The 25,130-nt window shown below is 39.9% G+C and overlaps 2 protein-coding genes across 2 annotated transcripts; one reads left to right on the top strand and one right to left on the bottom strand.

Annotated features, from left to right (window-relative positions):
• Nucleotides 1–923: 923 nt before the first annotated feature.
• Nucleotides 924–13,586, top strand: cebpz (CCAAT enhancer binding protein zeta). The gene is made up of 16 exons (XM_041249446.1): nucleotides 924–1,120; nucleotides 3,480–4,984; nucleotides 5,482–5,713; nucleotides 6,210–6,372; nucleotides 6,678–6,766; nucleotides 7,126–7,179; nucleotides 7,585–7,687; nucleotides 7,934–8,002; nucleotides 8,165–8,231; nucleotides 9,070–9,176; nucleotides 9,369–9,432; nucleotides 9,823–10,007; nucleotides 11,008–11,103; nucleotides 11,503–11,573; nucleotides 11,720–11,801; nucleotides 12,587–13,586. The coding sequence occupies exons 1-16, from the start codon at nucleotides 968–970 to the stop codon at nucleotides 12,730–12,732; spliced, it is 3,186 nt and encodes a 1,061-aa protein (XP_041105380.1). The 5' UTR covers nucleotides 924–967; the 3' UTR covers nucleotides 12,733–13,586.
• Nucleotides 12,356–18,962, bottom strand: LOC121315392 (protein CEBPZOS-like). Its single transcript, XM_041249447.1, has 5 exons — nucleotides 18,913–18,962; nucleotides 17,067–17,185; nucleotides 13,511–13,555; nucleotides 12,787–12,874; nucleotides 12,356–12,651 (listed from the first exon to the last, which is right to left on the bottom strand). Exons 2-4 carry the CDS (start codon nucleotides 17,182–17,184, stop codon nucleotides 12,789–12,791), a joined length of 249 nt encoding a protein of 82 aa, XP_041105381.1. The 5' UTR covers nucleotide 17,185; nucleotides 18,913–18,962; the 3' UTR covers nucleotides 12,356–12,651; nucleotides 12,787–12,788.
• Nucleotides 18,963–25,130: the final 6,168 nt, after the last annotated feature.

The following is a 25,130-nucleotide window of genomic DNA, read 5'->3' on the forward strand; positions in this document are numbered from 1 at the left end:
TGGGACCAGCTGATCGAATTTTGGATGTCAGATGTTTTAACACTGGAGTATTGCAATGGTGTGTCTCTGGCACAATTTCAGAACGATTTACAGTGTGTGTCTATAAGGGCTGCAGCAAAGGGTACATTTGAACACATAATTGACATACATTTACTGTTATTTCATTTTGCAACTTTCCTTACTAAAATATTTGCTTTGCAAAATTTTACATCCATCTGTGCTGCCACAGAGCTAATGATTGTCATACCGGTCACTTAAAATCCTCCAGTTAGTCTTTCCTTCAATTACTTTATCATACTTACCTACAATTCGTGACTTCCACACCAATGTATCTACAGCATAATCGTAAATCTCGAAAAACTACTCACTTCTAAATCTTTTGTAGTCATTTTTGTATTACTTTAGTATAAATACATGTTAATTTGGATTCATATGTTGTTTTTTTTCTGACTTTATGTGAACGAAAAGACACACATTTGCCCGTTTTCCCATTGGAAATAGTGATATTTTGAAATTTACTTGTCCTGGTCACAAAAGCAAAGTTTGTGGGGAATAATAGCCATTTTCTATACTTTTGAGGCATAAGCAATTAGGAAATAACACTTAGTACCCAGGAACAATAAATAAATAAATAAATAAAATAAAATAAAATAAAAATTGTTACACGGTGTAATCCGTGCGCACCGGGATGCAAGAATCAACTTTCAACTTTGACCCCATTGCAGGTCCTGTCAGCTCAAACACAAGTAACTTATAAAGAGTGGCTCCAAATACTGTGAAAAACGTTAATCTTTTTTTTTTTTTTTTTTTTTAATTGCAACTGTACTCATATTATTATTTGTTTTGATATACAGAATGTTGTCTTTGCGTTTTCCGTCTGTGTAACAGTAATGCATTTGATGGTTGTTCCCTTCCAGGTGCAGCTGTGTTTGTCTGCGGTGCTGAAAGAACTCCATGCTTGAAAAACATGGCTGTGAATCGGCATGGCGAGCTGGAGCTGTCTGGCGATGGTTTGGAGGAGGAAAATGAACAGGGAGAGGATGCTGAGGAAGGTGGAGAGGACGAGGACCGGGATAAGGATTTTAACTTGGACGATGTTCTGCTCCTGGGAGGAACTCGGGTACAAACGCGTTGCTGTATATTACTATCTACGCTGACTCCCTCGCTTCACAGAAACCTCTCAACACACACTCGAAGCACAATACAACACAGCCAAAACCTCTCCATTTGTAGAACCGTTTTATCAGTGTATTCGTGATCGCTATTTAACTGCCAGTCACTGAGAATGATTGAGACACCGCATAACGTAGTTCGAGTTGTATACTGTAGATCTTTTTTTTTATATTACCAGTCAGTGTATAGTTGCTTATTACTAACTATATCAAATGCAGTTTGAAATCCTAAGCTTATTTGTGATTAAGTGTTTTTGCAATGTATGGGGTTTATAAACATGCAACAATAATTAACATTTATTTCCAGATGTAATTGTGACGTTTTTTTGCAAATCCTAAAATGCTTTTAAGTCACTGTAGATTTTAAGGCACCGCTTTGCGCATTCATGTATGTGACTGAAAAGAGGCCTAACATGTGGCGAATTGCTTGTTTTTAGGGAACGATAGCTACATACATAGGTGCTACATATTTATTTAAAATAACACGGGTAAGTAATGTTTTAAACATTTTATTTATTCATGTATGAGCTTTGCTTGTGCGTCTAGCAGTTTACAGTACAAGCAGTGCTGTTTCTTATGAGATGCGGTCAAATGCGCGCTACGATTTTCTTTTTATTTTATTCAGAGTAAAATTAAATTGTCCTTAACTGTCGGCGTGTAGTCTATAAAACAATGAGTAAAATAATACATTCTAATTATATCTGTATTGATACAGTTATTAATGTGTTTCATTTAAAAAAAGAAAGCTTTTTACAGTTAAACAAGAACCCCGGTCAAATGCGTAAGAGTGTCAGCCATCTGTAAGAATCCCATGTTAACTAGTCCTGAGGAAAGAAGTGGGCGGGTTCAGGGGGGGGGGGGGGGGGAGGGGGGGGGGGGGGGGGGGGGTGGCATGGGGGGGGGGGGGGGGGGGGGGGGGGGGGGGGGGGGGGGGGGGGCAAGCCACTGTGTGTGTGTGTGTGTGTGTGTGTGTATATATATATATATATATATATATATGTATGTATATATATATATATATGTATGTAATATTAGTGTCCCATGCTCTGGGGAAGGCAGCAACATTTGCTGTCCTGTGTGCCTTGCACTTAAGCAAAAAACAAACAAAAAACATCCACAAATAACATTTACAAAAAAAAATTCTCCAAAGCTGTTAAGGTTCGTTGTCATTTGAATAGTAAACAAGAAGTTTTAATCAGCCTATCAGTGCTTCTGTACTGCTTTTCAGTGACCTGTACTGTGCAGTAGGGGGTGGGACAAAGTCGGTACTGCATTGTTTTCATTTAGGTGCTAAAGTCTAGTTTTCAGCATTGGAGGTAAAATAGTAGAAATGGACAACAAAAAAAGCAAAGTATATTTTGGCTGATCGTTTCAAGATATTTTCCAAAGAAACTGTACATGCAGATTGAGGTCATTGTTTTGCATATCTTAATGTGTCTTTGGAGAAAATACGATCGATCGCTATTTAGCTTCAGAATTGCACATTAAACAAAAGGCTGCTACAGAGGCTGCTGAACAGAACGTAAAATAGAGAGCTTTCAGAAACGAAACTGGAAAGTCAGCCCAGACAAAAAGTATTCCTGTCTGCAAGTTAAATCAGTACTAATACGATCTACCACACCAACCTCGCTTCAAACTGCTGCATACTTTTTCGCAGTTAGAATTTTAGACATGAATAGGCACGTTTTCTTTGTTTTAATCGGTACTAACAAAATAGATTATTGGATGGGACAAATAACATGACAACGAATGTGCTGCATACATTGCATTTATTAAAGTTATGCCAGATGCGCTTGGGTAACCGAGTTTTGGGGCTGTTTGATTTCCACATCTGTATAACTTGGCAGAGCTTTGCCTTATTTCCAACCAGTTCAGTGGATGCAGACGTGCAGGCTCAATGCATGGGCAAGTCAACTGCTGGGGGATGCTGCATGCTTGCCTTTAAAAAATGACAGCACTCTGTTTTAGTAAGGAAGCAAGTACCACTATGTTTAGGCTTTAGTGTTCTGAAATACTCTCTGCTTGGGTTTATTTAATGTTTAAACAGGTCTACGAAATGTCAGCAAAATCCTAATTTTATTCTGCAACCTACCTTTGAAAAATAAGTACATTTACCATGATTTAAGTAGACCACTAATTATAACTGATCTTGCAGAAAACTATTCTCATTTTTAAATTTTAACCCTAGATTAGCAATCAAGACTATTTCAAATAAAGAAGCACCGCTTTTAGCGTCAGTCTGTTTGTTAATTTCATTGTCTACTTCATTTCATAATTTGAATTAAAACTATGTGTCTGTTTCCATAGGCGGACTTTGTTATGCTTGACTCCCTAAATGAGAATGTGGAGTTAGTGGATGGTGGGAAGAAAAGTGCCATGGATGACCTGAAAGAAGGGGAGTTGGAGAACTTCATCGAAAAGATAGGCATCCGCTCCTACTCCCAACGGCTGCAAGTGTTGAAGGAGGAGCCTGCCGTGCAAGAGACGAAAGCGGAGGGCGAGAAGGAGAGCAGAAAAGCACAGCCTCAGACAGGCAAACAGGCCAAAGCAGCAAAAGGTGAAGGTTCTGCTGGCAAACAGGAGGGCAAGAAAAAGCCTGTGCAGCTGGATGAGGTGAGCAGCACCACGCGCACTGGGAAGAAGCACAAGCAGCAGAATGTGTTTGAGTTTCAGAAGAGGACACTGCTGCTGATCAAGCCAGGTGGCAAGTGGTACAACCTGGAGTACACCACAGAATTCACCTCCCAGGCGCAGGGCGACTCTGAAATCGGCCAGTATAAAGCCCTGGCTCAAAAGCTGTTTGAGGCAGAGACAGGCTTGTACAAGAGCAAAAAGAACCTGCTGAAAGGCGGAAACTCTGCCTGGATGAAAACGGTTGTCTCAACTGGGACGCTGGTCGATCGAATGGCAGCCATGACGCTCCTGATCCAAGACGCTCCTGTCCACAGCCTGCAGTTTGTGGAGATCCTGGTGAATCTGGTCAAAAGGAAAGGCAGCCGGGGGCAGAACCTAATGGCCTTGGACACCTTGCGGGAGCTGCTGATCTCGGACCTTCTCCCTGAAAACCGCAAGCTAAAGACCTTCGCCGAGCATCCTTTCAGTGACCTGGAAGGACGCTGCAGCGGGAATAAGGACGCCAGGGACCGGCGGCTCATCCTGTGGTACTTTGAGCACCAGCTCAAGCACCAAGTGGCTGAGTTTGTCATGGCCCTGGAGACACTGGCTCATGACATGGTGGGGGCGATCAAGGCCCGGGCCCTGATGACGGCCCACGAGCTCCTGTGCAGCAGCCCAGAGCAGGAGAAGGCTCTGCTGATCCAGGTGGTCAACAAGCTAGGCGACCCGCAGTACAAAACTGCAGCCAAGGCCTCCTACCTTTTGGAGACTCTCCTTCACAAGCACCCCAACATGAAAACGGTGGTGTGTTACGAGGTGGAGCGGCTGCTGTACAGGCCCAATGTTCACTTCAAGGCCCAGTATTACGCCATCTGCTTCCTCAACCAACTCGTCTTGAGCCACGAGGAGAGGGACCTGGCCAACAAGCTCATAACCATCTACTTTTCCTTCTTCCGGGGCTTGGTGAAAAGGAAAGACATTGAGTCGAAAATGCTGAGTGCCTTGCTCTCTGGTGTGAACAGGGCTTATCCGTACGCCAATGTGAGAGATGAGAAGATCAGGGAGCAGCTGGACACGCTCTTCAAAGTGGTGCACGTTGTCAATTTTAATACAGCTCTCCAGGCCTTGATGCTCCTGTTTCAAGTGATGGATTCTCAGCAGGCTGTCTCTGACCGTTACTATGTTGCACTCTATAAGTACGTATTTTATTATGATGTCTAATGCGCTGCTTTTTTCAGCTTGTCTTTTTCAAACCCAATGTCTCAGCGACTTAAAAAAAACAAAAGGGCTTTTAGGATGCTGAAATTGCTGAATCTGAGAATGTTTGCCATTTTATAAGTGATCTAACTACTTTTGATTATAATAGTGCCATATTTAACTCATTTACATCAACCATTCAAGGGGTCTGTTCCTAGTAAAATAAATATTGCTTCCCTGCATGGAATTACAATATGTGTATTAAGAGCTAATCCTGAAGACAATGTGACTGTTGGATAGTGGTAAAAGTGTGGTTGCAGTGCAAGGGATGAATAAATATTTAGTCTAAAAAATACATTTCAGCTGTTTCTACAGGAAAGGAACATACTAAGTAACAAACTAAATACTTCCATCTTAAAGCAGGCTTTTGAAGTGTTGTGAGAATGTGCAGGCTTGGGACAGATTGAAGTGTTCTGAGAGTGCTGTGTGTTTGCAGGAAGCTGTTGGATCCGGGCTTGGCGGTCTGCTCCAAACAGTCCATGTTCCTGAACCTGCTGTATAAGTCCCTGAAGGCAGACATCGTGCTGCGCAGAGTGAAGGCGTTCGTGAAGCGGGTGCTGCAGGTCGGCTGTGAGCAGAGCCCCACGTTCATGTGTGGAGCTCTCTACCTGGTGTCTGAGGTGATGAAGGCCAAGCCAGGCCTGCAGGTGCTGCTGCAAGAGCATGGGGTAATCTTTCAATAGCGTGCTCACCTCGGCAAGGGACAGCAGACTGAGAACTCTTAACGTTGCAATGCCAGAGTTTACAATAGTTCTGGAATAGATATTCAAAGCATTTCTAGGTGCTTAAATTACCGTGACAATTTATAAACGCTGTGTGAAAAAGGTATTGTACAAAGGAAATATGTGTCAGGATACATAACTGAAAATGAGATTAAAAGAAACATTGCTTAATGTGTTCATCCCAGCACTGGTTTAAATACTACTATAAAAATGAACTGTAGAGAGCAGACGTTGCATGCAGTGAACATTGATTTACTGTTTTGTGTACTTTCGCATTTTCCTAGTTGTTGAAAAAGAAGATATATAGAATTTAACGCATAGCAAAGTTAACGTGTGTTTTTGTTAGCTGTAGTTTTACTGGCTGAGGCCTACAGATATTCCCTTTTTGGTGTTTGAATAAGAAACATACCTGTATGTTTCCTGGGTTTTGTTTGGCGTCCAGGAAACTGATGAAGAAGAGAAGTTTAAAGATATAGACGAGGATGATGAAGAGGAACACTTTACGGATGTGGACAAAGAGAATCAAGAAGAAAGTGAGACGCAGGCAGACAAATCTGACAGCCCCAAACCAGCTGCATCATGGGTACATCACAAAAACCAGAAAAGTATGTTTGTTCCTTTTGAAATGCAAAGTTCTTTGTAGAAAAGGCCAGCAGCCAAATCACTTTGGCTTTACATCATCTCTCCCAATATACTTGGCTAATAAGAAACTGTCACCAATTTCCCTGAATTGTGGTAGTTTCCAGGAGCATGCTACTTTACCCTTATGATCGAACTGTAAAATACAAGTTGGATTTTCTTGGGTCTTCAAGTAATCTGCTATAACCAACTCTTGAAAAGGCCAGGGACATGGTATTACAACCACTGCTTGCACAGTTATTGGTTAATACAGATTCCTATTGTTTTGCAGGTGGAAAGAATGCCGGGGGTTACGATCCTATGCACAGAAATCCTTTATACTGTGGGTCTGACAGCACCAGTCTTTGGGAGCTTAAGAAGGTATTAACAAATTTACTAACACATTGTGCATCTGTTTTGCTAGCATGATCCGAGAGCCATGTGTACCTTCCTGTGTTTGTTTAATTTGGGCACCCCTTCACCTCTTCCTAAACCCTTTCTTCTTTTGAAGGGGGATTCCGATTTCCTCATCCACATGGCCAGGAAATCATCTCTCACCCAGTGTGTTTAACGAATAATCTCTGCATAGTTATTATAGTAACAATTATCAATAAAGGTCAATTCAATCTGTGTTGTGGGGTGTAACAGTAAAAGGATGTTGAACCGTAACATTTGCCCACATGCTGTACGCGCAACTACTGTGGAAATATTGGATTTTTTTTTTTTTTTTTTTCTTCCAGCTGTCTGAACATTTCCACCCCTCTGTAGCACTTTTTGCCAGAACTATCTTGCAGGTAAGAAACCCTGAAGACATGTGCTGAAATAATCTTTTTTTAAATGTGAACCGGTAGAGTTACGCAGGATATATTAACAAGCTTGACAATGACGACAATGCCTGCTTTACACGCATCTGTCCAGTATTGTGCATCTTTACATCACAATCAGTATGAGCTTCAGGACAGCTTCGTGAGCCACACCTCATGGTTAGAAATACATTTTCCAGGCTTCCCTGTTATGCTGTCCTACTACTGCTGTGTTAGCTGTTAGAAATTCGTATTGCGAGAGTGGGGGTCGCGGTTATTCACGCCATAGTTATGAGTTGTAATTTAGAGAAAAGGCTTTGCCTCAGATACGAGGATGATTTAGTTGTGAATGAACATGTCTTCAGCTCCTACAGTATGTCACTTCCTGTTCTTCAGGGAGATTTCATCCAGTACACTGGCGACCCGCTTCAAGACTTCACCCTGATGAGATTCTTGGATCGCTTTGTTTATAGAAACCCGAAGCAGAATAGAGGCAAAGGTAATGACAGTGGCACCATCGTCTCATGTGGATTTTAATCGTGTCATATTTAAGTATTTCTCATAATCAATGGAAAGACACTACTGTGTGTATACAGTGGTTACATCATCTCTAAACAAGCAATACTACATTGTTTACCAAAGCCATGGATGCATGTAATGTAATTAAGTTAAATGATACAAAGACTTGTACTGTATTTAAAAACATTTTCTTTCAGTTCCCTCAATTCTTTTTCTGTTTCTTTAGAAAATACAGACAGTGTTGTTATGCAGCCCAAACAGAAACTATCTATGAGTAACGTGTGTGGTTTACCTGGTAAGTGATTTGCTTTTTGATGTCTAAAACCAGCATGGTTTTCTTTAACACAAACTAATTGACTTCTTTTGAAATGCCTGTTCATGGATATACCGATACATTTCTATTTAATTGTTATATTGGTAGTTTGTTCTCTCAAACGATCCCTCTTTCTTTTCTCAGTGAACAGCCAGCAGTTTCTTGACAGAGATGAGAGTCAGATACCAGTGGATGAGGTGTTCTTCCACAGGCAAGAGTTCTTTTAAATACTGGGCAAGGCTAGTGCTGGACAGTGTGGGGAAGTTACTGTTAAGCTGAGGGAAAACGACGGCACTTTGTGGCTTGAGATGAGGTTTCAGGAGACTGCATGGCACAGCAGGCGAGACGGGGCTTGATGCAGCAGAGTTTCCTCAGACTGGGTCTCCCTGTCTGTTGGATCCAGGTTTCAATCCACTGTTCCTGAAAAGTGGCTTTGTGTTCCCTCGGCTTCAGTTACAAGTTGCTTGAACAAAAGTGTAACTAGTTACAGTAACTTATTAGGGTAGTAGGTCTCAGATTTTTTCCTGTTTTGTTCAGGCTGCAGCGTGAAATTATTTTAAGACCCAGCTCTCACTTGTTCAGCAAGATCATAGAGATGTGACATGTGATGTTGGACTTGCATTGTTGAAGCAGTCTGATTTTCATGTTATGTATCAAACTTAGTCATTTAATAAAAAGTTACTAGAGTATATATGTGTACATTATTCACAAATAAATGTAATGCATTACCTGTTTGAAAAAGGAACTATTAGTTACAAGTTACTGAAAAATGTAATCAGACTACACTAATGCATTACACGCAACACTGATGTAAAAGATCATTCAAACAGCTGCTGCATTCCAAGTACTGCTCAAGGAAGTGGCCTAAAGCAGTACACCTTTATTCAAAGCAGTCTGTTTCTTGAATGTGTGGGGTGTGGATTTATGACAAACCCATTATACTGTGAGTTGTGGGGGAGGATGGCTTTAAATGAAATGGTTTTCCAAAGCAGTCCGTCTCCCTTGCTCCGCTGTGCTTGTGCTGACTGCTGTTGTATTTGAATATCCAGATATTTCAAAAAGCGTGACACGGAAAAGCGACAGAGCAGGCCCCATGGAGGCGGGGATGACGAGAGCCTGGAAGATGTGGAGGACGAGGAATTTGAGAAGATCCTGGGTATGTGCCGCGCTGCTGTTCACAAGCCACAGCGTAGACATGGCAGGTTAAACACGTGGGAGTGTTCTTATTATCCTCCGAGTAAAAGCGCTTCTAGCTGTGATACATAAGCACGAACTGTGCAAAGCTTGAGCAGTGGGAGGGAGCCAGCATAGTGTTTTCGTAAATGTTATTTCCCTTTTTCCCCCACAGATTCATATGAAGGCGATAGCTACTTCACAGCATTGGAAGAGGGTGACATTCTGGACTTTGCTGGGTAAGGCGCTGTTGCATAACAGAGCTTGTTCTTCATTCCTTTTTTCTTTTTGGCCACATACAGCGCTTTGTGTGAACGGTGCTGTATAAAGAAAGTATTGATTTGATACACATTCTGGAAACAAGAAATTTACAGCAAGACAGTAGGTGGCTTTTAATTTCTCAGTTTACCTCACTTACTAAATAATGAGTTACCTGTCATAAAAAATCATCTCTTAAAAAATATGCAAAAGATGGAAGTATAAAGACTGACAATTACAATACACAGGAAAAGGTTACCACCACCGATTTTGTATCGGTTTAGTTTTTTCTGTCCAGAAGCAACAACAAAAGCCAAGTTTAAATAATAAATAAATAAATAAATAAATAGCTAAACATGTGTTCTCTACAGCAATGTGAAGAGCAAGTCCAGAAAGGGAAAGAAATCCACAGAAGACTCTGATTCAGACCTGGATGAGGATGATGCTGAAGATCTTGACGATGAAGAGGTGTCCCTGGGCAGCATGGACGAAGAAGATTTTGGAGATGAGCTGGAAGATGATGGAGGAGCATTCATGGATTTGGGAGATGATGAAGGTAAATTGAACCATTTTAATGGGACTTGCAACATGTCGTTTTATATTCTCATTCAGCACGATGTAACTTTACACAGACTGCCCTTTGTGAGCAGTATGTAGCATTTTGGTTTGAATTCTCTTGCAGATTTTGAAAATGGTCTGAATGCCTTTTTGAAGGTAAATATTCACTGTTAATCCTGAGCGGTCCACTCATTCAGCACCTGTCAGGCACGACAGGTCCAATTTATTTTCACACACGCTGTTTTTAAGTGTTTTTTTTTTCCCACAGTAAAACAGGTTTAAAAGGCTCTGCATATCAACAGGACACTCAGTACTGCATCTCCAGCCCCGCCCCACCCATTTATCACACACCTCTTTATAGACGTGCATACTGATAAATCATCTTCTGATCACTCGATTTATCACCAAACTCCTCAATAATGCGATCCAAGTCCTTATTTTATTACTATAACATCTCAAAAAGCTCTGCAAATGTCATATTCTTTGAGCTCTGGATGCGGAAGCAGCTCTCTTGTTGTTTTATGTCCATGTTAGGTCTGTAGTGCAGGGCCCCTGAGTATTGCTCAGATCCGCCACCCCCCCCTTTTTTTTTTTTTCCTCTGCTCCTATCGGTCTCACTCTGCCATTGAAAGGTTTTGTCTGCTTTTTCCGGAGAAAATAATGACTAGAGACCTGTGCTTGACGTCTTTTTGATGATGTCGGACCTGGTCCCACACAGGACTGGAAAGGGTTAATAAAGCTGTCTCATTTCTCGCTTTTATAACTTCTCGTTCTGTTTTGTATTCAGTCTTTTTGTGGTTAAAAACACATGTAATTCAGATCCCCAGTAGCCTGGCTGAGTTATAAGAGTACTAAATGTATTGTGTTTTGTTAGCCTGGCTGAGTTATACTAAATGTATTGTGTTTGCCTGGCTGAGTTATAGGAATACTAAATGTATTGTGTTTTGTTAGCGTGGCTGAGTTATAAAAATACTAAATGTTTTGTGGTGTTTTGTTAGATGAAGACAGTGAAATTGATGAAACTCCACAGACCAGTGCCAAGACAACTGGCAAAAGAAAGAACTCTGAAGAGCTGGACTTCACAGGGTCTGCTGGTAAGTATAAAATATGTAGATGTCTGTCTAGCAAGGACTAGGCATGTTTCTTGTGAAATATATAATAGAGGCAGAGACAAGAATCTCATGCATGCCTATTACTTGGTAAGTACGGAGTGGTAATCAACCAGCAATATGGCACCCTCTTGTGGTCTGGTGACTATATCCCCAAAACAGTTTCCCTTAACAAAAAACGATTCCTGCAAACATGCATGAAACGTGTGACTGACTGGATGTTAGAATAACTAATAAGACTCCTGTTTGTATCGTTTGAAATATTCAATTGGAATGCATCTCATAGAATCGAGTGCTCCAGGTGGAGGTAAATCAGGACACTCCTTCACAGGGAGTTGTATCAGTCAGTGTATTACAAGATTAATAAGATTGTTGCTGTTTCAGAGTCAAAACCAGGACGGAAAAAGAAGAAAGGGTTTAAAGACAAGGGCAGCATGTTTGCTGCTGCAGAGGAGGTAAGGAAAATCTAGCTCTTCCAAGATGTTTGTTACCAGTCGTTAATCCTGCCAGCTTGATCAGTATCTACTTCATATTCACAGATGGTATACATTTTATGTTTGTACTGAACTGTTTCTCTGAGGACACTTTTTTCTGTTTGCAGTTTGGTTATCTGCTGGATGAAAATACAGGATCGAAGTTTGACAATATTGGCATCAATGCAGTGGCGAACAGAGATAAAGCAGGTGAATGTCAAAGTGCTATGAACTAGTTGTACTGTTTGTGTACTGAGTCATCAAATATACACCTCAGTAGGAATCTTCATTTATTGTACAGAAATGTACAAAAGCATTTTATTTTGCTACTGAGCTGCAGCCTGCAGTGCATAACCTGTCACCAGACCTCTATCATTCTGCTGCAAACGAGTGACATCTTGCACTTCTTTTTAAAGGGTTATGGTTATTTTTTAAAATTAAAATTCAGGACCATAGGGAAGGAACCAGTTGTCACCTAATTGCTGTAGCTAGAGGGTGCATGGGGTATACCTTATCACTGTCTTGCTCGTAAGCATAAAATGTAAAGATACCTCATCCACACTACGTGAATCATGCATGAGCAACATGCATTGAAGTCATGCGATTGCCATTCACTTTGTTCATCATGTGATTGTGGTGTATGATTAAGGCACTATGAACAAGGTAATTCTGTAATGCCATTGAGCTCAATATTTTTTACCTTTTAAAACTGCAGCTAAAATAGAAATGTAGAGAGAAGGGATCAGTCTGAGCAAATGACCAACTGGTAGAAATCATTTAACTTTTAATTGAATTCCATTTTGACCTCAGGTAGTACTTTTTTATAAAGGAGAGTAAAAACATTTCAAATTTCCCATCTCCACTGCTGGTCACTCCTCACACTCAATGCGCCCTGTAGTTATCACACTTATCCTCCGATATGTATGATTTACTAAGGGGATGTCCTTTGCAGATTTAAATGACATGGCTGCTTGATTTGATTTCTTCTCTTCCAGACATCAAGCAGCTCAAGTGGGAGACTCAGCGAGACGACTGGCTGCGTGGCAGGGATGCCAAAACTCTACGGAAGAAGAAGATGATGTTCAAGAGAAAAAAACCTCAGGGAAAGCTAAAAGGAAGCAACAAGAAAGCAAGAAAATAAAACGTGCATTTCAGATGGACATTGCAGGCGGTTTTCAAAGTGTTTTGTACGCACCTCTACGCTTCGTTTTTACTGGACCATGCTTCATGATCCTTTTCCCGGATCCCATAGATCCCTGCCCACTCATTCGACTTGTAGTAAACTACAGGGTACAATAAAGACGGGTAAATCCATGGTCTGGGCCGTGCACGTCTTTTTAACTGCAGATGCTTTGTTCAATCCCCATTTTGTTATAATGAATCTAATCTGGAGCAGTTGGTATGCAAGTTCCTCTCCACAATTCTGTGAGCACATCTCTTCACCTGCCATTGTCATGGTCCGCAAGTAGACCACTGCAGATCTGGGTGACGTGGTCTTACCTGTGTTTATCTAGTCAACAAAGTTGTTATGTACAGTAATATCTATACAAGTGTCTAAATAACTGAAGCAGGTAAATTATTTTATTTAAGTCCACAATCGCACCTGGTAACTCAAGGGACCATACACAGGTGGTTTAATATGCAGTACATGATTGGTCACTACACAAAGGCCTTCATACAGGTTTGACTCTATTAAGAAGTGCAAGGACCAGTTCTTTATACATTCAAATAGGTTGGTTAGAGTGGTGGAGCCAATTTCACAAAGGGAACTAACTTGGAAGACTGCAAAGTAGGGTAAATAACCTGGCTGTTTCTGTTTACTATACACAGGTGTGATCATGTAAATCTTGAGTTAAGAACCCATCACTGAATGTGTGTGAAATTACTGATGTACCATCTCTTGTTTTACATACACTCACCTTCCAAAATGGATGGGAACCTCCGATTCATTGTATTTCTAAAATCTGTAAAGAATAAAAAATATTCATACTAAAATTGTGAAGTTTTGCTATACAGTACATCAATCTTTGAGGTAAGCATGACCCAATGACAATCGCTCAAGTGCCGGTGCACAGAAGATTTATTTTGTTATATCACTGTCCTCCACAGCACTACACCAATAATGCTTCATTTATAATTACTAAAAGAAATCTAATAAAATCAATGATGGGCGTTACTTTTGTCGCAAATAACACTGAATCAGCTAGGCTGGTCAGTAAAACATTGAATCCTTTTGTATGGAGCGTATCAGTAGCTAAGGCTCATGGTTCATCAACTGATTCAGATTCAGTTGTATTGAGTTTGCCCAGCAATGATGATAAACAAACTACAAGTTAGGTGCCTGCTGATATGAAAAACAATGAGTTTTGGTCCCCTACTGTATTCTGGATGAATGGCATCCCTTCTAAAGGGTCTCCATGTGAGCAGAAAGAAGTGTATAGTAACAATGTGTACAGATCCAGAACTATTGTACATGGTGCAGAAGTAACCCTGACACACAAATTAAAACATAATCCTCTTGTTAATTGTGCATGTAATATGTGCCAAAGCAAGTCATCAGTGACTGGGCTCAGACTTTGTCCGGCATGCAGTCATTTGGCTAAACACTGTAGAGTCTTGTTTGAGTGCAATGATTCTGTAGGTGTTTCTTTCTCTCATTTAAATGTAAACCCAAAAAGATATTAAGAGGATTGAATGCATGAGTTGTGAAAGGGTCACTTAGTAAAATGGGCGCATCTGGGAAAATTAGAATGTGAGGAAGGTGTCCCTACTAAGCGTGTACAAGTGTCTTGTAGGTACGAAGTCAAGGCCATGGCGACTCACACCTGTGATGCGAGACGATGGATTCAAGAGCCTGTTGTCGTGTTCACTGAGCCTACCCGAGTGGAACCTGAGACCGAAGTGGAGTCCTGCTGGGAGCGAGCTGAAACCCTTGACTTTGTGGCTATTTAAAATGAAATGTATTTATGCAATAATATGTGTTATAATCCTTTGTACTGTTTGTATAATCTTTAGTTTGGAAAATTGTGTAAGTGTGTAATCAAAAGTAACGCGTAATGCTGTTTTAATTCTTAATTGTGAAACTTATGTATTTTCTTTATATAAAATCATGCAGTAGAAGCTGGTATTGTTTGATACAAGTGGCCAGTTTTTAGGCAGTTTCTTATCAAGATGGGCTTGATTCCCAGAATTGAATGCTAAGTTTCTGCAGCACCCTTTTTAGCCTAAGAAAATGTTGTTAAATGTTGAAATAAGGTTTAATATGCTTGCTTTTTACTGTAAACTATTTGTGCGTGTAAGACCATATGCTTAACACTGCCTGTTATAATATACATGAAATTGTTTCTCATCAAAATTCGCATTTAAAATAGTTAGTAATCGTGTTCTATAGGGAGGAAACTGTCTAGTTTGACTCTGAGTTAAAAGATGATGCAACATAAAGAGATGTTGTTTGAAATATAAAATAAGAAGCTTAAAAAGTAATTTTAAGAAAAAGAATAGAAGATGGGTTTTAAGAAAGTAAAAACTTTATAACTTGCTGTGAGCCTGTCTTGAAGTCGTGCCAGAAAGTAAAGGGATAGTTGGCATGAAGAGCGGAGTTCTCTTATCTAACGGCGTCAAGGTTAGAGTGTCTTCTCGCCATAGAAAAATTGGAAAAAACCTTGATTATCGCTGGAAATTGGAAAGCTAAGAGTACAACTATGCTGTTAGGAAACTCATAGGACAGAGACATTACAATCTTACACTTAAATAAAAAACAAATAGATTATCTATGAACAGAAACTCTATATTGGGAAAAACATAAGATGGAAGCTCCCTATAATATCTGTTAAGCACACGCCTGTAAAGAGAGAAGGAAAACTAATTTGAAGAATAGAATGGCATGAGGGAATATAAAATTAATACATTACATATACATTAATACATATAATCAATATAATCATAACTAATAGTGTTGTATATATTTCAAACAACACTCGTATATTTAAAATAATATTATTTTATTTGTTTCACCTAGCTTTTTTGATAGAGGAGGGGTCGAGAAATGAGCGGGTAAGATCATGATTGGATGTGTAGACCAGGTGTCATATCTTGAAAAATTGCTGACACAAGGCTCTAAATTTTTAGGCTGTTGTGTGCCAAAGAGATAAGAATTGGACTTGATAAAGATTCTCCATGTATTCCTGTGGAGACGAATCCTATAAAAACTCACACTTTTCGCAAAGGGGCACCACGTTCAAGACCTTTGCTTGACAGGGTGAAGTGGTCCATCACTTGCAGATCTCCACCAGACTGATTCCTTTGTTCAAGCTACTTCTCCTTACAATAGGAGGTAAGCATATTACTAACATTATTATATCTCACATGTATTGGTTGTATTGCTATAAGGTTTTGAAACTATGTTTTGGTTTTAAGAGAGTGTTATATTGAATGAAACTGAAATATAGAAGTGGGTGCTTGTAGACTGCATGTGTTGGAATTTGGAGGTCTGATCAACCTACCTTTTTCCAAATATTAAAAGCATTTTAATAAACCAAAGGAGCATTGCTCTGATTCGTAAAACTTAAAATGAATGAGTCTTGAGTGTCTTTCTTTTCCATTAAATAAAGGTTATATGGACTTACAGCTCGTCCAGTACTCGAATATAAACCACTAGGAGTTTATAACATCTCTGTCCTCCTAACGTCTCCCCTGAGTTAAGAGTGTGTGCAGAGCAAATAGAAAATAAATAAGACAGAATAAAAAGACTACGTGAAAATCTGCAAAACGCAGCAGACGTGACACTTTCTTCTACTCAGTTATATCACTGATACTTTAAATTATTAAGTAATCTTAACTATAACAATCAATCAAACTAGAATATCTGATCTTCTGCCCCACGACGGTCACATTTAACTTCCAATTCCACGCACACACCTCTAATGAATTCATTAAAGATTGAGCCTTACTACATGTGGAAACTATTACCAATCTCCAGGGCACCGTGGTCAGGCTAAATGCGTCTCGGCATGCACTGAGAAGCATAGCTACGGGCCTTCCGCCAGTATTGGGACAGATCAAAAAAATACAGAGCTCAGCTTTGGACAAGTATTGCCTGTTTTTTTAAAAAGCAGTGCATCCTAAACGCTACCCATTTACTACCAATGAGGAACATGTATTATTAATGTTACTTTAATTATATAACACAGTACCTTGGTGTGAGGGTACATGAAGCAACTGACTTGAAACCTGGTTCCATGAGACCTAGTTTGAGGCAGCTTTGCTGTCTCAAACCCCAAGTCTCCTGCCTGGTGTGCTGGGCAGTGCCCTGAAACCAAGCTCCAAGCCACAGCGCTTCCGTGTTCCTTGAGTTTAAGGCGCTGGTGGGATGATGAGACCGAAATCCTACGCGGGATTAGATGGACTGTACTGAAGGATACACACAGGTGACCATCCTCTGCATCTTTAAATGAGTCTATTAAAATGACTTACTACCTTGACTGGTGTTCATCCTTTGAAACAGACAATAAGCTCCGACCACACCAGCAACTTCTAATAACAAAACGCCTTTAAAGATTTTCCGTGCAAACGGTTCCATGGTTTTGGGAGCCATCCTGAAAGAAAGCAAAGTATTTTACAGTAAGTGTCAACACATCGGTCAAACAGGGAGGACGTGTCAAATAATTACAAAAACCTTAGGCAGGCTGGTCGGTGGCATTATATCCTTTTCTGGCTATAAAAATGGTACTTGGAAATTGCTTAGAGCCACTTTCTGTCGTTTTTCCTTTAGTCCACATTAACACACGTGTACAGGTGTGTCAGGTTTATGTTGTTCTTTTTTGTACTAGGCTGCTGACTAAATCTGAACCACACATGTCTTTGTTGTGTTGATGTATTATGCATTGTCTCTCACTATCATGTAAAGCGATTTGTGGTGGTGGTCCTCTATGAAAGGCGCTATACAAAATAAATATTGATTGTATGTGTATTAAACGAGTCCTCTGCCTTAATGGGTAAATCTTACGTATAAATAAAAATATATAAAAAGTACTGGGAACAAACAAGTGTACAGAAAAACTACCACAGATTCCTTTCACCCCTTCATGCGTGAAATACTGAAAATAGCTGGAGGAAAATGAGTCTGACACATCATAAATATATTTTCAATGATTGTTGATATGGGGGAAATGGCATCCCCGTGTGTTTGTGTCTTCCATATGCCCTCTTATATTACGCTGGAAAAGTTTCTTTTGTTGTCTGTACCGAGGTCGCATATTAGAAGCGTTAAATTCGTGTTCTCGGTTTGCTATTTGCTTGAGTATACATTTAAAATGACAGGACAATCACAAAAAACAGCATGAATGCAGATCTAAGGCAGGGGTAGCGTTAGTATGTGCATTAGCAATAAAAAATACTAGTAAATACACAACTGAAACACAGCAAGTGTATGCTGCACCAAACAGGCGAGTTAAAAACACACGTTTCCGAATGCATCTTACATTGTTGCTGTCGGGCGCAGCTAAACGATTTGGTGAAAACGCTTCTGTAAGCAGCTCACAACACCCTGGGACATCTACTCTACTTATGAGGTAAGCAGCTCACAACACCCTGGGACATCTACTCTACTTATGAGGTAAGCAGCTCACAACACCCTGGGACATCTACTCTACTTATGAGGTAAGCAGCTCACAACACCCTGGGACATCTACTCTACTTATGAGGTAAGCAGCTCACAACACCCTGGGACATCTACTCTACTTATGAGGTAAGCAGCTCACAACACCCTGGGACATCTACTCTACTTATGAGGTAAGCAGCTCACAACACCCTGGGACATCTACTCTACTTATGAGGTAAGCAGCTCACAACACCCTGGGACATCTACTCTACTTATGAGGTAAGCAGCTCACAATACACGGAGACATCTACTCTACTTATGAGGTAAGCAGCTCACAATACTCTACTCTACTTATGAGGTAAGCAGCTCACAACACCCTGGGACATCTACTCTACTTATGAGGTAAGCAGCTCACAATACACCATCTACTCTACTTATGAGGTAAGCAGCTCACAATACACGGAGACATCTACTCTACTTATGAGGTAAGCAGCTCACAACACCCTGGGACATCTACTCTACTTATGAGGTAAGCAGCTCACAATACAGGGAGACATCTACTCTACTTATGAGGTAAGCAGCTCACAACACCCTGGGACATCTACGCTACTTATGAGGTAAGCAGCTCACAATACACGGAGACATCTACTCTACTTATGAGGTAAGCAGCTCACAATACACGGAGACATCTACTTATGAAATCGCAATACACACAACACACACCTTCCTCTTGTCCTTCAGCTGTGGCAGAGACGAGTACTACTACGGAGCAGCGTTAGGTTCAAACTTCAGCGGGAGCTAGGTTTTGCAGGAACTCGAATTTTAATTAATGTATTTTTATATTTTATTGTATTAATTTTTTAAATCTTCAACCCGAGAACTGCAATATGAAGATATTGTTTTGGTGTAACATATAATAATATCACTATAGAACAGCACCACAGAAAAGTTATTGTTTATATTTACTTATTCAAAGCTCACAAACTTGTTTTGATGAAAAATGTTTTAGTCAGTGTATCTTTTCAGATCAAACAAAGTTATTTTTAGTGCTGTATCATTTGAAAGATGTTTGCACCGTAACTTGGAAAAGTGCTATCACGAATATCAAATACACACAGTCGATCTGTGTGATACAGTAGTACAGTTTATTGAATACTGGGTTCTGATAGTAAAGTTGCATTGTATTTTCATATATGCATTTAAAAAAAAGTGTAATTGCTGCTTCACTGCTGTATTCACATATAGTATCTTCAGTCCTAGAATATGAATTCCGCCTCAGATTATTATCTTTTTTTTCAAATGTATTTACTGTTGTTGCACTTAACAAGTCTGTGAAATGATTTTGTAGTAATTTGAACATCGTTTTTAATATTATGAGCTATTGTGCATGCAAACAATGTCATTGACTCTGTGCATTGCTTTATTATAAAATGAACAGTCGATGGCATACAAAAATTTAGAAGTACGGATAAATACAGATTGAAATATTTAAAAACGATTTAAACAGCATTTACTGGAGGAGAGCAGGTCTAACATAACGCACGGTAGCCACCAGAGGGCAGTAAAACAATCCCATATCTGTGAGCATAAACCTGCTCACCAACAGATGGCGCGCGATACAACAGAATAGTCATGCGATTAAACTTTCTATGGCTCTGCCCACACTTCATAACCAATCTTGAGAAACACACTCGAAACCATTCTAATGAATCCAGCTCAAAGCGACCACACTGAAGTACTGTTTCAGGTTTAGTCAGGCTTGATAGTACACACACTATTAAAATACGATATTATCCCACCATGCACTGTATTTTATGTTTACAACCCAGCAAATATGGAGCCCGTGCCAATGGAATGCATAAGTGCTTCTTAACATGAACGTTATGGCTTTGTGTGCGTTTCCTTTTGAACTCTCCTTGTCCGATTTCATTGCACCAAAACATGTCAGAAAGCATTTTGGGATGTTGGAGGATACACACAAAAATCTAGTTTGTTATTACAGTGTCCACACTTCTGACAAACCGCATTGCCTGATGCAAGCTAATAGAACCAGACTTGAGTCTACCCCCTGAGATGATCTCTCCAGTTCTCGAGTTCGGTAGTAAACGCAGTGTAATGTAGACACTAATGTATTTAGCACTTTTAAGCTGGCTTAAAGGAAGCTGATAAGGTTTAAAGGGTTAGTGCGGACAGCGCCTCAGACACTTCTGCGGCTCTCGTTGTTGAAGTGCATCATAATCTGAGACCTGTTCTGTCTGCCCAGCTGTTTGCTTGTATGATAGACACAATGTTTTTCTTTTAACAAATTCTGATGAAACTTGGACATCCTTTAGAACAATTTATTGAGTTTATCATAAGCTGGGTGTATATGCACCTCCAAATTCACATGTATCTAGAGGACTGTGTATTGAATTATGATGAGACTTCAAGAGGACATGCTGTAGAAGATGTTAATAAGAGGGGTATTTGGAGTAACCCTGTTTGAACTAAGATTATGCTTACCTTTAGAGAAGTGCTTATTCAGTCATGATGAAACCTGATCTGGACATTGGAGATATTGAGAGTGTCGCAATCTTTGTGTAAACTCCTGTGTGTCAAACTCTTGTTTTTACATGTGTACAAAATGGATACAGATCATGGTGATTCACTGTTTCATGTCACTGATGCCTCTAATTGTGAGTGCACAGCCATGGCAAGGGAAGAATCTCACTGGGCCCTGCTTCTTTCATTTGACTTTATAAAGCAAAATGAATTAATTCTATAGGGTGATGCAAAACCTTTGGCCACAGCTGTACATAAAAATCACCATCATTTTTGTCTTGGCTTTTTCAGAATTTGAGACAGAATTTGAGAAGCAGCTTTAGCCGTGGCTCCACATTGTGTTATGTGGCCTCATTGCCACGGGGTGGATATGCTGTGCAGGCCACACATGCTTCCTGAAAGCTGGCCAATACACATCCCACGAAAGGAGTCGTTTAACTCAATATTTGTTTGTCTGTAATACACAGATTCCACAGGCAGGGTTCAGGTGTCCCACTGAAGTGGAGACAGCTGCAGTGGAGAATAGGCCAGGAAGCTGCTGGAGCTCTCCTGCAGGGTAGCTGTGTATCACAAGCAGCCCATTGTGTTCCAGATGCTTGTCCGAAACCCCGGGGTGCTGATGAGGTGCTAATGTGTTGAGTGGCTGTGTCATTCTGCTACAGAATAGTTAGCCTGTTAGGGTCTGTGAGGCCAAAATGAGGCTATACAATGAGACTGAGACTAAGCAGAGGGTGTCCTTGGAAAGGTAAACACAGATTGGACACTTATGTTGTCACCCTGGCAGCCAGCATTGTCACTGATCTCCTTGTGATACGTAGCTTATAGGCAGCTCTCTAATTTGTTCTGGCTCCATGCTGCTTCTCAGTAAACACTACAAATTGCCGATCTGCATCTGTATTCCTGTCAGGTTGACACAGGAAGGAAACGGCTCCCAAACGTTTATGAAAGATATTTCTGCTCACATTCTCACAGGAGGAAAATTTTAAAGCTATAAAATCCTTTTGCCAGTGATACGATATCAGCACTGGGGGGACCTGTCAGTTTTCAGAAATGACAAGACTGGCTGGATATTTAAAGCACATCACTTTCCAAGAGGACTGACAAACCGGCATTCCTCCCCGCTGAATATAAGCCTATTTGAAAAACACTGCGTTTTATCCATTGGCTGCAGAGCTCTCAAATTACTGAAACTGGAGGGCTGTTAGTTTGGCCTGGGCCAATCTTTATCATTACTAAGATCTTTGTGACAGCCGAGTGCAAACATCACAAGGACCTGTTTTTTACTAGAAGCTTTTGTGACGTCCTTTAAATAAAATGTGGACAGTGTCCAGTATATTGCAGGATATCCATTAAAGTCAATGGCAATGAGACTCTGCTTGTTATATAATACTGAGAGACACAAAGTAGACCACTGATTTAGCTATAGGCCCATCATCAGTGTAAATCGAGGCAGTATCAAACATTTCTGACAGCGTCTGACATTACAGCTATGAATGGAGAACATGAATGATATTGTATGGAATACTGGAACAGGTAACTGCTGCCCTTGAATTCCTGAGCGTCTCTGATGTATTGTTAGAGGAACAGCTGTGTAGATTTGTGCAGGACAGTTCTGTTTATTACCATGCCTCCTCTGGTCCGCTGCTAAATTTAGTCATTTACTTTCTTGTGTTCCCTCCAGTCACAATACAACGAATGTATTTGTTTAAATGGACACGCTGCTTCTTTAAACGTTATGTTCACTGTTTTTCATTTTTTAATTTTAGATTCTGTGAGCAGTCGTTCTACCGAAGGGCAAATTACAGAGCACTAAATAGCACTAACTTCATCCATGCTAGTTTATTTATAATGGGCTACTTTTTTTAAAACACCAAACACAACTAGAGTTGCAAGCAACTATAAACGTTTCCAAAGAAAACATGGTTCAGTCATCACAAATAATGATGTGACACTGGTACACCTCGCTATGTTTCCTATAATTAGTTAAGGGGCTACTTAAGTTGTATCGTGTACAGAGCATAATCTCACGCTGAAGTTTAAGTGCACTGATCTGTGTTAGATACAGCTGACTGTCAATTTTGCTAAAAATCTTGGAATTGTGGGTTAGTAGCCAATTGAAATGTTGTTTTGATACAAGCAGTATTATAACTAGTCTGTAGTCTGGATGAAGACAAAGACATAGTACTGTGACTTCAACTTTGAAAGCAATGGATGAAACAAAGCTGACATGGTTTAACGGTTACTGTTATAAACAATTACTGATACAGTGATTACTGTATAGTGCATAATGTAATGGTGAAGTTTAAGAACACTGATCTGTTGCCACCCATTACTTTCTATAGTGATGCATCACAATAAACATTTGAAAGTAATGGGGCTATAATTTTCATAGAGCACGTATGACTTCCTATACGTGTTCAACATGAACAATGACCCTAACTGCATTCCCTGAGGAGCTATAGGCCAATTTGGGGAATTTGAATCTTGGCTGAGGTGAAAGGTTATGGGCGCCGAATTTTTTATAGAGCACATATGACTTCCTATACGTGTTCATTTTTTAACCATAGCAGAGGTCAAAGGTCATGGGTAATGGCATGTTTGTATAGAGCACATATGACTTCCTATATGTGTTCCATATGAACCATGACTATCTGTTTTTAGAATGACCTTTTGGAGAGGTCAAAAGTCTTGGGTGATAACATGTTTTCATAGAGCACAAATGACTCCTATATATGTTCCATTTTAACTATGACCCTATCGGCACACACTAGGAGATAAAATTTCAATGTTAATTCCAATATGGCCGCCAAACCATGTGACCAATCTGCTTTCTATTTTAGTAGTTATTACTTTATTATGGGCTGCACAACTGTGCCATCATTGAAGAGCAGACATGCAACACTGTTCTTGTTATGGGTCATAAAAGTCGTTTTTCAATTATCAACATGGCGCCAAAGCATGTGACCAAAACACACCATTTTGAAGTCAACAGTACTTCACATTACCCTCTACTACTGTACTCAGCTTCATGTCTCTAGTGTATTGCAGTATGAATTTATACTTTAGTATATGTAAATATAGCACTCGTGAAATTGTTATTTTGCTCATGAGCAAACATGACAATTTTAGTGCCGATCAACATTGTGGTTTCACACAAGAAGATTTTATGCAAATCCAACATGGCGGGCAAACCAACCGTCCAATTGATTTTGTTTCAACCTTTGTTTTTTTACAGGCCATTCTGCTGACATTGTCAGATCTCCATCTTAAGTCGTCTTTGTCGACAAGAGTTTTGAAAATTGTCCAATATGTTCACAAGATCTAGTATTGTGGCTAAACTGCGAACTTTTTCAACTTTTGGACACCAGTCTGGTAATGTGCCCATAGGCCTCTACCTACATCTGCGACGACAATTCTGCGGAAGACAAAATAATAATAATAATAATAACAACGTGTAACAAATAACAAATATATATATATATATATATATATATATATATATATATATATATATATATATATATATATATATATATATATATATATATATATATTGTTCCTGGGTAGTAAGTGTTATTTCCTAATTGCTTATGCCTCAAAAGTATAGAAAATGGCTATTATTCCCCAAAAACTTTGCTTTTGTGACCACGACAGTGATATTTCACTGTCAAATGTGTGTCTTTTCATTCACATAAAGTCAGAAAAAAACAACATATGAATCCAAATTAACATGTATTTATACTAAAGTAATACAAAAATGACTACAAAAAATTTAGAAGTGAGTAGTTTTTCGAGATTTAGGATTATACTGTATTAACAAAAATTGTGTTACATAGTGTAATAATAATAATAATAATAATAATAATAATAATAAAGGGTGAGTCGTACAGCGCGACCGCGCGGTGTGCAGGGTGAGTCGTACAGCGTGACGGCGTGGTGTGCAGGGTTTATTCTGAACAGATGGATTGATGGAGATATTGCTGGGATGGTTTATGCTGAATGGATGGATTGATGGAGATATTGCTGGGATGGTTTATGCTGAATGGATGGATTGATGGAGATATTGCTGGGATGGTTTATGCTGGTGGGATGGTTTATGGATGGATTGATGGAGATATTGCTGGGATGGTTTATGGTGAATGGATGGATTGTTGGAGATATTGCTGGGATGGTTTATGGTGAATGGATGGATTGTTGGAGATATTGCTGGGATGGTTTATGCTGAATGGATGGATTGATGGAGATATTGCTGGGATGGTTTATGTTGAATGGATGGATTGATGGAGATATTGCTGGGATGGTTTATGGTGAACGGATGGATTGATGGAGATATTGCTGGGATGGTTTATGCTGAATGGATGGATTGTTGGAGATATTGCTGGGATGGTTTATGCTGAATG

Source organism: Polyodon spathula, chromosome 5 (genome assembly GCF_017654505.1).
Source record: "Polyodon spathula isolate WHYD16114869_AA chromosome 5, ASM1765450v1, whole genome shotgun sequence".
Lineage (NCBI taxonomy): Eukaryota > Metazoa > Chordata > Actinopteri > Acipenseriformes > Polyodontidae > Polyodon > Polyodon spathula.

What these genes read in the sequence shown, in the direction of transcription:
- cebpz (XM_041249446.1), top strand. Translation starts at nt 968, where the DNA reads ATGGCTGTGAATCGGCATGGCGAGCTGGAGCTGTCTGGCGATGGTTTG. An exon ending in GTCTTTGGGAGCTTAAGAAG is followed by an intron (nt 6,767 to 7,125) that starts GTATTAACAAAT and finishes TTTTTCTTCCAG; the next exon opens with CTGTCTGAACATTTCCACCC. An exon ending in GACATTCTGGACTTTGCTGG is followed by an intron (nt 9,433 to 9,822) that starts GTAAGGCGCTGT and finishes TGTTCTCTACAG; the next exon opens with CAATGTGAAGAGCAAGTCCA.
- LOC121315392 (XM_041249447.1), bottom strand. Translation starts at nt 17,184, where the DNA reads ATGGCTCCCAAAACCATGGAACCGTTTGCACGGAAAATCTTTAAAGGC. An exon ending in AAGGATGAACACCAGTCAAG is followed by an intron (nt 13,556 to 17,066) that starts GTAGTAAGTCAT and finishes TATTCTTTACAG; the next exon opens with ATTTTAGAAATACAATGAAT. An exon ending in GTTCCCATCCATTTTGGAAG is followed by an intron (nt 12,875 to 13,510) that starts GTGAGTGTATGT and finishes TGTACCCTGTAG; the next exon opens with TTTACTACAAGTCGAATGAG.